This window comes from Lissotriton helveticus, chromosome 12 (genome assembly GCF_964261635.1).
Source record: "Lissotriton helveticus chromosome 12, aLisHel1.1, whole genome shotgun sequence".
Classification (NCBI taxonomy): Eukaryota; Metazoa; Chordata; class Amphibia; order Caudata; family Salamandridae; genus Lissotriton; species Lissotriton helveticus.
The window spans coordinates 51,101,394-51,114,186 of record NC_136073.1 but is presented as its reverse complement, the minus strand read 5'-3'; the positions used below and the strand labels follow the sequence as shown (position 1 = coordinate 51,114,186).

Below are 12,793 nucleotides of genomic sequence, written 5' to 3'. Positions count from 1 at the left end.
TATTATTTTTATTATTATTATTATTATTATTACTCCTACCAGACATAATATTAGATCTAAAGACCTAACTATGGGGCCCATTAGGATGTCGGGCAGATCGACGCCGCCATGCAGGCGGTGGCGATCCGCCCGACATTCATCACCGGCCGCCACCCATTCCCCCCCCCGCCATATTACAATGGCGGGGGGACCGCGGTGGACGTAAACGCCATCCGACGCTTTTCCGCCCCGGGGGCGGAAAAGGGTTCATATGGCTGGCGGTGTCTTTCAGACACCGCCAGCCATATTAGGATGGCCAGGATCAGATGCCTTGCAGCCACGGAAAGTCATGCCCTGTGGGCCCCCATGGCGAGGGGGGGATGAACATGGGGGGTACCATTTGCATACACAATGCTGCAGGCACCGCGCGGTGCCTGCCGCTTTGTGTATGCAACTGCATCACAAGCATTGCGGCGGGTGCTGGTGTGAAAACCGCCCGCCGCAATGTTATAAATGCATGATACGCCCACCACTGTGGCGGGCGCATCATAATATGCTAGGCGGGACTGCGGCACAGCTCGCGGGCGGTCCCGTTTTCTGCAAGGATGACGGGCAGGCAAAGTCTGCCCGCCATCCTAATGGGGCCTATATGTCACATCACATACATTGATAATACAGGTAGAGAAGGAATAAACACAGATCATGCCATGAAACACCACTCTACCTCAGATTCCCTTTGTGTCTGTGCCCCTTACAAAGAGACTCCAAAGAGTGTGAGGGCAGTGTTCAGTATGTAGGAGGGAAGGAACATGATGCCAGGAACCACATCACATATACTGTCAGGTTCAGTATTGAAATATCGAGGGACAAAATATTGAATTATCAAAACATCGACGCCAAAATATCGAGGGACAGAATATAGAATGCCTATCTACATACAGGTAAGTACTAAAATATCAATTCCAAAATATAGAATGTTAAAATATAGTTAATTAAAATAGCAATTTTTTTAAATGTATTAGAAATACTAGAAATGTAGTGAAATAATTAAATAAAACATAATTAAAATAATGTAAAAAAGCTTAAAATGTAAAAATAATAAATGAAATGTAAAAAAATTTTTTAATATAAATTTACTTCATAATATTATAAAATAATTATTAATCTTAAATATAAAATATTTAGAACATTAATAAAAATATATTGACATAAATATATAAATAAACATAATATATAAATATAAAAATAAATAAAATATAATAATTAAAATAACATATTTTATGGTAATTAATAAGGAGTGTAACTGTAGTGAAAATGTTGGATAGCGTAGGGGTAAAAGTTACTATACCCACTACCGTTAGTGCAACAGTAGGGAAAGCGTTGGATAGCGGGGGGGGGTAAAAATTACTATTCCCACTCCAGAGAGTGGAACAGAAGGGAAAGCGTTGGATAGCGTGGGGGTTAAAATTACTATTCCCACTCCAGAGAGTGCAACAGAAGGGAAAGCGTTGGATAGTGGGGTGGAAAAAATTACTATTCCCACTCCAGAGAGTGCAACAGTAGGGAAAACAATGGATAGCGTAGGGGTAAAAAATACTATTCCCACTCCAGAGAGTGCAACAGTAAGGAAAACGTTGGATAGCATAGGGGTACAAATTACTATTCCCACTTCAGAGAGTGCAACAGTAGAGAAAGCGTTGGATAGCGTAGGGGTAAAAATTACTATTCCCACTCCAGAGAGTGCAACAGTAGGGAAAGTGTTGGATAGCAGGGGGGTAGAAATTACTATTCCCACTCCAGAGAGTGCAACAGTAGGGAAAGCGTTGGACAGCGTAGGGGTAACAATTACTTTTCCCACTCCAGAGAGTTCAACTGTAGGGAAAACGTTGGATAGCGTAGGGGTAAAAATTACTATTCCCACTCCAGAGAGTGCAACAGTAGGGAAAGAAATGATTTAATATTAAAATAAGATTAAATTAATAAATTATTACCAATTAATAAATTAAATACCAATAAATAATAAATTATCAATCAATTATCAATACATATAAAAAAATATATATTAACTTTATTATAAATAAATGACGTCCCACCCAATTCCCCTATAAACCCACAACCCGCTCCTAATAATAAAAAATACAATTAACATAATTATCAATTAATCAATTAATAAAAACTAATTACCAATTTATAAAAATTAATTACCAAATAAAAAACATTTATTACCAATAAATAATTAATGATCAATTAATTAATTATCAATACATATACATACAATTTAATATTTAATTTACTATAATTAAATTACTTCCCACCCTAGTACCCTATGAACCCACAACCGGCTCCTAATAACAAAAAATACAATTAACAGAATTATCAATTAATCCATTAATAAAAATTCATTACCAATTCATACCATTTAATTACCAATTAATAAATAATTATCAATCAATTAATTATCAATACATCAAAATAAAAATGAATATTTAATTTAATATAATTAAATTACTTCCCACCCTATTCCCCTATAATCCCACAACCAGCTACGGAATTAAATTACACAAAAACTAAGTTACATAACATTCATTACTTTAAAAAAATTAAACATACATTAGAAAAACAATACATAATTTTAACACATATACTACTATACATAACACTAAAAAAAATTCGATATTATGGGAATCTATATTATAAAATTCGATATTATGGGAATCTATATTATAAAATTCGATATTGTGGAATTCGAGATTTCCTACCCCAATTTTGATATTCTGGCCTATCTATATTTTGATAATTCAATATTCTGTCTATTCTATATTTTTGATTCGATATTCTGTCCATTCAATATTTTGGAATCGATATTTAGGGTGTTCACCATACTGTCATACTTCCAAAGTCCAGAACATCACTCCAAGGGAGCGACAGTCCACCCTCCATTCACAGGGAGTGTCTCTTACCTGTCAAGGCTCCCATGGTGAGGTAGAGGTGCAGCAAGGAGTTTCCAAATGAAGCCAGAAGAGTTCCCAAGAAGGTGAGGACCCCTCCAGCCATCACCACCGCTCGATCCCCATACTGTATGCTGAGGGCGCTGCCAACCGGACCTGAAGCAACAAGGGGGGGAAAGACACATTGGAGTGAGTAGGGGACACACATGGATGGATGATCATGAAAAACTGTTTAGAATATACAGGCACTGACCATGATTTTCACATTGGCCCCTAACCTACCAACATAGGGCACCTTTCCTTGTGTCCTACACTACTACTTATCAATGAACCTATCAAACTACATACACACTGCATACACCCTGAAGTGGATATCTTGGTGTTGTAGATAGCAAGCACATTTGGGAGGGAGCCCAAAAAGCTGCCTCTTCAAGGTCTGATCACTGGTTAGGTTACATTTTGATCATGGCCAGGCACCAGCTTCAATTTGAAGAGAAGATAATTTGAAACTATGCACAGTAAAGGCCCTTCCTTCCCACTGAGGTCTCTTGATAAAAGGTTCAGTGTACAGCCTCTGAGAGGACGAAAAAAGCTTCACATGGAGATTATGTGTAAAGGAGGCACTGCCTCACACATAGCAATTTAAACCCCATCTTTAATATCATAGTAAGCAAATGTAATATATTTTGTAAGGTCAAACAGAGTCTGCTTAATGCCAATCTGAATATTGCTTAGCTTCCTGTTGGACCCAGAGTGACTACCCAAATAGATAGAATTACAATAGTGAATGCATGAATTAATTGAAGCTTTCATCTCTCTCACTTTTTTGACAAAATACACAAACTGCAGTAGCCTCCAAAGAGCTCTCAGCTGGAAGGACCAGGATTTAATTATTGCCGCAATTTGCAGGGTCAAGGAATGTTCTGATCCATCTGGACCTCTTGATTTGTGAGTAGCTTAAATAGGAGGCAGTTGATGAAGCTACTGTCCCACAAGTGAGGGTAAATCTCCATAAGCAGTATCGTATTTATCAGATAAAAATGTAAGAAGTTTGAGTTCATCCACTAATAGATCACATTCAGAGCTGGACAAAGCCCCTTCACAATAGAACCCATCTAATCTTCGCAAGTCCAACAAGACGTGAACATCAACCACAAACATGAAGGAAAATCTCCCCATATGCAGCAGATGGGCCGATGGCCTTAGATTCTGTTTCAACAACAGGGGCAAAAGAGAGGACCCCATAACTCTGGTCTAGTGGGAGAGGTGCCAAGCCCACCTTAACTGTCTCTTAGAAAGACTGAATCTACTCCAGCACATGACCTCTAATGTGGACTTCAGCCAGTAAGATCAACATTAATGGAATGAGTACCTGAACCCTGCTGTCTCTGATCTCTCTATGAGTCCAACCCTCATGTTAACTATATAAGTTTTTATCTCTTGGTGGAAAGGTTCTAGATAGCAATAGCTTGCTGATAGGGCTACACATACGTAGCCATGATATCCACCTTCCATAGGATATCATGGCTAAGTCAGTTTCACAGCAGGCGTAAGGAAAATAGCGATAGCAGAGGTTATCGCTATTTTCCTTGTCGCTATGCTTCTTTGCGTGAGGCTTGATAATAAGAGAAATATCACTTAGCGACATTTCTCCTGTTATCCTGGGGAGGAACGCCCACTTTGCATCTCATTAGAGATGCAAAGGTGGGCGTTAAGGGAAAGGGCGAAGAAGCATGGATTCACGCGACAGCGTGTCTTTGCTAATAGGGCGTTAAAATTATCGCCGCTTTTCGACCGAAATCGGACGCCAAAGCGGCGATAATTTTAACTCTGGCCCTGGCTGATATGCCCCTTAAATCCTTGCTATTATGTTCTTGTGTTCACTACAAACATCACTAATAAAAGCAGAATCTTTATTGAGGAATTAAAGACACCAAAAAGCAGTTAGTATTTTTGCAAGAATATACTAGAATCTGATTAATGTAATCAAAATCAGATTAAGAAAGTACTGTGACTTAGATTGTGTAGAATTATGCAGAGATTATCTCATTGATGTGGAGATCTATACCATGTAATACATAAACATGCTGGCCTTTTGTTTTTCTGATCTTTTAGCTCACAACTGGTCTGTATTAAGGAACTAACAGATGGGCATTTATACTCAGGCTTCAGACTCCTTTTTATTATATTTTAATTATTTGTATTTAAATAGTTTTCTAAAGCAAACCATTGACTGGACAATCATTTTTTAAACTACATCTAGGTTTTTACTCTATTCTGAGTGTCTAACCCTACTCAACATCCAGAGTAACCCTTGGAGTGCTTGTCCCTTTACCTCAAAAAAGGGAGAACCTGTTCATTCAACAGTATGGTTGTCATAGGACACTAGTGGTGAATGACACTCTTTTCACAATTGGTGCCCAGTAACCCCTGACCGCTCCCAGATCACAAGAAAGGGTTCCCACCCATGCGTTTTCAGCTATCTGTCCTTTCTGAGCCCATACCATCTTCAAATGCAAAGATGACTCTGCAGACTTGTGATCTCTCACCATGCCCTCTCTGAACCCAACTCTTTGTGAGCTTAGACCCTCTCTGAACCATGCCATCCCTGTGCCTTATCCAGTCTGAGCTCTGCCCCTGAGTCCTTCTATTACCGAGCCCAAGACCATACTGAGCTCTGTCTTCTCTAGGTCCTGTCCAGTCTGTGTCAGTGTGATTGCCGACCTATGCCCTTACTACTCCAAATCCTTATCTCAGAACTCTAGGAGCTGTGGGTTTTGTAACCTGTCAACCCCATCCCCTTTCAGAGGTATACCCTCTTGCCTCTGCCCTAAGATCCGATAACTTAAACCCTGCCTTCACAAATCAATTTCTTCTCAGACTATTTCTATTCTATTTTCATTTATATATTTTATAGTGCTCATGGCTACCCAAATAGGGTTTCGCAGTGCTGTACTCTGATTCATGCCCTAAAATATATTTACCATTCATCACTTCTCCCTTTCACACTCAAGCCCTGTCAGAGTCCTTTGCAATATCAGACCCTTTCATCCACAGAGCCATGCTCTATCTGAGCCCTGCCCTCTGACAAGGACTTCCTGTCAAAGGTACCCACCTTCTCAGTCCCTTGCTGTTTGAGACTCCTCCCTACTTAAAGCAGTACAATCTAAGATCTGTGCTGCTCAGTCTGTGCTGCTTTCAGTCTGTTGCCATTTGAATCTTGCCCTGTCTGATTTCTTCCCTTGCTGAACCCTTCCTTCTCAGAGCAGGGCCCTCTCTAAGATGCACACCTTCATCACTGCACACTCAGTTTCCTGCTGTCTGATTCCAACACAGTCAGAGCCCTTTTCTCTCGGAATCTGGCTCTTGCATGTCTCTACCACTGAGGAGCCTGACTCTATCTGAGCCATGCATTGTTGAACAGTGTGCTTTCAAAGCCATGTCCTCTCTGTTCTGTCCCTAGGAAAACCATTCCTTCTCAGCCTTATCCTTCAAGGCCCTTATGATTGGCCTCTGAATTGTGGCTGCTTTGTGAGTTAGTTTCTATAATTGCATATACCTGAATTCCAGGTTTTGCAGCAAACACCACACACCTGCAGTTATACCTGGGTAATTTCTGTCAGGTCAGACCTGCAGAAATTTACTCAGGGGAAAAAATATCTGGCAACTAAGGGGACATGCAGATTTTATTGTGGTGAGGAAAGTATAAAAATCTGCATTAATGTCCAATTTTCACAGAGAAAATTTGAGGTAGGGGATAACTATTACTCCCAATAGATTCCAATCTCCTTGGTGTAGAATTAGGTTGAATGCGATAATTAACGCATCGGACATTGGTCCACTTATAATGAAGGCCTAAGATGATTGCGCTCTCAGAGCTATAACCTCTCAGGTCCCTGCCCACTCCCTTCTCTAGCCCTCTATAAGCATCCCTAAATTATTCACTCATTAACCATGTTAGTGTTTAGAGCTCTGGTCTTTGCCCTCCTCCTCAGGTGTTACTCAGTGTCTCATCCACAATGTCACTCACTTGCAAATTGTAGAACAGTGATAGAGATGGAGGTGATCCAAGACACCTCACTGGATGGTTTGTGGAACGAGTAGACAAACTCCATGTAAAAGACTCCCATGGAGCGGATAACACCATAGGTGAGTGCATTCACCATAAACCCAGACAGGGCGATCATCCACGCCCACCCTCCTTCGGAGGGGGCATCTAGGCCCGGGCTCGGGAGCACCATCAAAACTCTGGGTGCTACCTGCATGAAAGAAAAAAATAGTCACATGACATCTGAATGCTTATATTAGCCATATACCATAAATATTGGCACTAAACTGGTGATTCCTTAGTAATAGATCTCGTACCTTGAAATTTGGGAGGTGTTCCCAAAAATATGGGTTTTGCACTTCATGTATAAACATTGAACACTTCTTTAGGATCCCCATGCCCCAATATGTTTACATGCAACCACCAAATCAAGGCCCTGTCCCTCAAAATATAAGGCCTTCATCCCTAAACATATACATGCAACATACAATAGTTTTTGCATGGCAGGTGTAAATCCTGCAACCCAATAAATGGTCTTTAGCCTCTGGCTGTAGAAGCACCTCCATTATATTGGTCCTGCAGCCCAAGATGGGGGTCCTGTGTTATGTAAGACCATTCATGGTCAGAGAAGAGCTACATTATTTCTTCAACAATCTGTTATCTCTCCTGAAGGTGTGTTCCTGTCTGTACCCTGTCCACTCTACAATGGAAGGTCTCTCCCTTGGTATGTATGGAATGCTTTAAGTGAGAAAGGAAGTCTGGTGCTAAGCTCTGATTGCAAATTATGGTCAGACAATGACATACTCAGCAGTGAGATGTCTGTGCCTAAAAGTGATAATGAAGTGCTGGGCTCACATATGATTGCTATGTGTCTTGGGTGTATTGTTGGCCTACTCAATATTTATGCCTCCAGAGGAGGGTGTTCTGCATGCTCAGCCTATCCTACTCCTACAGCAGTTAAACACAATTGGGTTGTGGTCTGATCCCTCACAGAGGGATGTATGTTGGAACAATGAATGCCATTACAACATATGGCTTTGCAATAATGTTTTTACAAAGAAAACGATATTACAACAAAACTCTTTTACAACAACATTTTTAACAATGGGTATGCCTTTACCATGGATGCTTTTACCATGAAAGTGTAAGTATAAACTATACATACATATACTCATATACAATAACTCCGTGTCAGAGCTCCAACCTCCACAGGCCGGCCTCGGCGCACGGGGACAGAGTTCCCCATAGAAATTCAAACACCTTCATTGTCACCAGCAAATAAGCACATCGCACACAAGACCTTCAGGATAACAGGTACTTTGTTTTCCAATCAGCAATTAGGCAGCTGGCTTTCAAGTCCATAAAAACCTTCCTAGCATGTTTCAGTTCATTCATGCCTTGATGGCCTCATGCAGTGAGTCCCGTGCTCTCCATGCCACTGGAATCAAGCGACCCTGGCTGAAACCGGTCCTAGGATGCTTGTTTCCAGTCCAGGGACGACCTGGCTTGGCAGTTCGGGCTGGACTGTTCCCATGAGGCACAGGGTCAAGACTGATTTGCATATGGCTGGGTTCAAACTGGAATGGCATGGTGAGCAAAAAAATGATGGATTTTGGCCTAGATCTCTGTACTGGGGTGAATGTAAGACATTGTTCTGCATTCTGTCCATCATCTGTTCTTTTTGCATTTGTCACCCCGAGTGGGACGGGTATGCTCAGACGTGAGTCCAGTGCTCTCCATGCCACTGGAATCAAGCTATCCTGGCTGAAGAGGGGTGAAACCCCGAAACCGGTCCTAGGATGCTTGTTTCCAGTCCAGGGAGGACCTGGTTTGGCAGTTCAGGCTCGACTGTTCCCATGAGGCACAGGGTCATGACGGATTTGCATATGGCTGGGTTCAAACTGGAATGGCATGGTGAGCAAAAAAATGATGGATATAGACCCAGATCTCTGTACTGGGGTGAATGTATGACAATGTTCTGCATTCTGTCCATCATCTGTTCTTTTTTCATTTGTCACCCCGAGTGGGACGGGTATGCTCAGACGTGAGTCCCGTGATCTCCATTCCACTGGAATCAAGCGACCCTGGCTGAAGAGGGGTGAAACCCCGAAACCGGTCCTAGGATGCTTGTTTTCAGTCCAGGGACGACCTGGCTTGGCAGTTCGGGCTGGACTGTTCCCATGAGGCACAGGGTCAAGACTGATTTGCATATGGCTGGGTTCAAACTGGAATGGCATGGTGAGCAAAAAAATTATGAATTTAGGCCAGATCTCTGTACTGGGGTGAATGTATGACATTGTTCTGCATCCTGTCCATCATCTGTTCTTTTTGCATTGATCACAGGGGGGCCATCAATGTGTTGGCAGTGATGTCACACGACTTTATACACCCTCTAGAACTAATCCGTTCTCCTGTAGTCCTATAGATACTGCAAAGCCCATGACACACCTTTTTTGGGAAAGCAGAATCTCCTTGTTTGTGTTAATACTGCGAATCGATTTCCCATTATACAGCTTTTTTTGGTTTCAGGGACACTGCAGTTTTACTTTCATATGAGAGTACTTTCAATGTACAGATTATCCAACTTTTTTATATCACTGATGACATGGTCAGTGACATTACTGATGACATCTCAACTGACATCATTGATGATATCATCCACAGAACCACTCACACACCCACTCATACCCCTATACAGTCTCTCATACAATCACTCACTCATACACCCAAAGAACCATTCCATACCTTTTCACAGATCAATACAACTTGTTGCATACCCACTCACTCACCCATGCAAACACTCACTCACCCATACAACCACTCATAAAACTACTCACTCACTCATGGAGCTACTCATGCAGCCAGTTACTCAGTCAATCAACAACTAACATAGCCATATAATCACCCATACAGGTACTCCCACGCCCACTTAATCAGTCATACAATAACTCAGACAACGAGTCATGCACCCATAAACCATCTCAACATACATATTGGCACACCCATACAACTACTCACACACTCTCACAAAATCATCATGCAGTCATTGTAAGGGTTTTCCCTAACTTACTGTGTTAAATGTAAATAGTGAGGTAAGGGGCTGAAAGAGTGTCTGTATGGGTGAGTCTGTGGGTGTCTATAGGGAGTATAGAAGAGTGAGTATGTATGTCAGAGACTCTAATCATGAGTGAGTGTATGTCTGTGAAGTTTTTATTGGTGAATGTGTGGCATCTTAGTAGGGGTATGAGTACACAAATAGCTTTGTGAATATGTGTATTGGTGTGTGAATGTCTGTAAAAGTGGACGTAATGGTGTATGGGTGGGTGAATGAGTTCCTGTATGTGTGATTGGGTGGGTGTGTTGGTAACTGTACTTGTGGAATAAGATGGTGTATGAGTGACAGTATAGATGAGTGAAAATATATATAAGTGTGTCTATGGCTGAGTGTGATGGAACATGATTAGTTGTATGCGTATGTGAATGGGTGTGTAAGTGCAACTGCATATATGACTATCTGAGTGGCTGTATGTGTGGCTGCATGGTGAGTGAATGTCTATGTGAGTGTCTGTAACCGTGAATAAGTGAGTATGAGAGACTGTATGAGACAGTATGTGCTTGTGGCAGTAACTGTACGTGAGTGAGTACATGTGTTTGTGTATATATGTATATATATTTATATATATATATATATATATATATATACATATATATATATATATATATATATATATATATATATATATATATATATATATATATATATATATATATATGTATTACTGCTCCGTTTCCGCGTAAGGACACATCCACTGACCTTGCGGATAAAAAAGCACTCTCGGGGGATAGATTTGGAAATTTATTCAAACTCCAAAGCACTGCATGACGAACAGACGCGTTTCGGTAATAAACCTTAATCTTTGTTTACCGAAGCGCCATCTTGGTACAGCTTATAACACACATGGTTGACAGAAAGCAAAGAGGGACATAGAAAGTCAAATGAAAACAAGTCCCAATACGAGCGCCATTTGTAAATGACAAATAACTACCATCACTCGCAATAGTGCCCCTGAATGGGCATAACTATATACACAACCAATCGAAGTATATACACAATCAACAAAATTGAGCCCTGGATGGGCATAAGCCTCCTGCTTCTAAAACATGTGACGCTGTAACCAAAAGAAATAACAATAGCACAGTGGGAGAGAGTGAGAAAAATAGGAGAGAACAGAAGGATAAAGGACAAAGAGGTTAGAGAGGAATATATACATATATAATACAATATAATACAAGTGGCAAATTCAGTAAAGATTGGAACCCCCGGAAAAGGAGAAGCCAAACATAATTATCACTCTAGCAGGATACTGCAGTACATTGCAAATCAACATTCCAACATTTTAGTCACCCAGATGTACAGCTAATTCCTCACTGATGTTAAGACCCAGAGGGTGCTTTGTCTGCATGTCAACGATGTACCGGGACTCTAACCTCCGGAGTCTAAGCAGCCTATCACCTCCTCTGGGATTACTTGGGACATGATCCAGGCCAAAGTAACTTAATAGATCCCTGTTGCGTTGATGAACCTTGTCAAAGTGGCGCGCAACAGGGTAAGTCTCATCGCCCTTCGCGATGGCCCTCATGTGTTCACGTATTCTCATTTTCATGGGATTTATGGTGCTCCCTACATATCGTAGCCCGCAGGGGCAAGTTAGACAATAGACACTGTAGGGGGTAGTACATGTAAGGAAGCTCCTGATTTTTCTGCGTGCTCCTACATGTGGAATGGTGTAACTCAGGACTCTCTTGCTAGTTTTACAGGCTTTACATTTCCCGCATGGGAAAAAACCTTGCATAGAACCAAAGGCAGAGTCAGATTTCTTAACAAAATGACTCTGCACTAGGTCATTTTTCAGAGATTTAGCCTTCCTGAATGTTACGAGAGGATTAGCAGGTAGGTCTTTTTTAAGGATCTCATCTGTCTGCAGTATGTGCCAGCTCCTTTTTAAGATCTTTTTAAATTGCATGGCATTTTTGGAGTATGTTGTGATGAGGCGAAATTTGCCTCCTGATTTAGTATCCTGCTCTTTGTTCTGTTTGGTCTTCAAAAGGTCTTGCCTCTTGAGTTTGTTGGCTCTTTGGTACGCACTGTCAAGTATACTTTCACTATAGCCCCGATTTCTGAAGCGTTGTATACTCTTCCTGGCTGCATTTTGATATTCTATCTTCTCGGTACAGTTGCGCTTGATTCTCAGTAATTCCCCAAATGGGATACTTCTGATCAGATTGGGTGGGTGGCAACTACTGGCTTCAAGCAGAGAGTTACCCGCTGTCGGTTTACGATACAGTCGGGTGTTCATCACTCCTTTTTCTATATAGATGTTAATATCCAGATAATTCACAGATGTGTTACTCACTACACCTGAGAATTCCAGATTGATGTCGTTGTTGTTCAAGATCTTAATATATTCTCCAGCCTTCTCAAGGGGCCCATCCCATATGATCAAAAGATCATTTGACAACGACATCAATCTGGAATTCTCAGGTGTAGTGAGTAACACATCTGTGAATTATCTGGATATTAACATCTATATAGAAAAAGGAGTGATGAACACCCGACTGTATCGTAAACCGACAGCGGGTAACTCTCTGCTTGAAGCCAGTAGTTGCCACCCACCCAATCTGATCAGAAGTATCCCATTTGGGGAATTACTGAGAATCAAGCGCAACTGTACCGAGAAGATAGAATATCAAAATGCAGCCAGGAAGAGTATACAACGCTTCAGAAATCGGGGCTATAGTGAAAGTATACTTGACAGTG

General features: G+C 41.2%; 1 protein-coding gene across 1 annotated transcript in view; it reads right to left on the bottom strand.

The window, feature by feature from the left end:
* Positions 1 to 12,500, bottom strand: part of LOC144797849 (monocarboxylate transporter 13-like) — a 41,146-nt gene extending 28,646 nt beyond the window's left edge. The window contains exons 1-3 of the mRNA XM_078668656.1: positions 11,751 to 12,500; positions 6,958 to 7,186; positions 2,940 to 3,083 (exon numbers count right to left, since the gene is read on the bottom strand). Coding sequence (XP_078524782.1) covers positions 2,940 to 3,083; positions 6,958 to 7,186; positions 11,751 to 12,500 — 1,123 coding nt within the window. The remainder of the gene's footprint in view (positions 1 to 2,939; positions 3,084 to 6,957; positions 7,187 to 11,750) is intronic.
* Between the last annotated feature and the right edge of the window lie 293 nt (positions 12,501 to 12,793).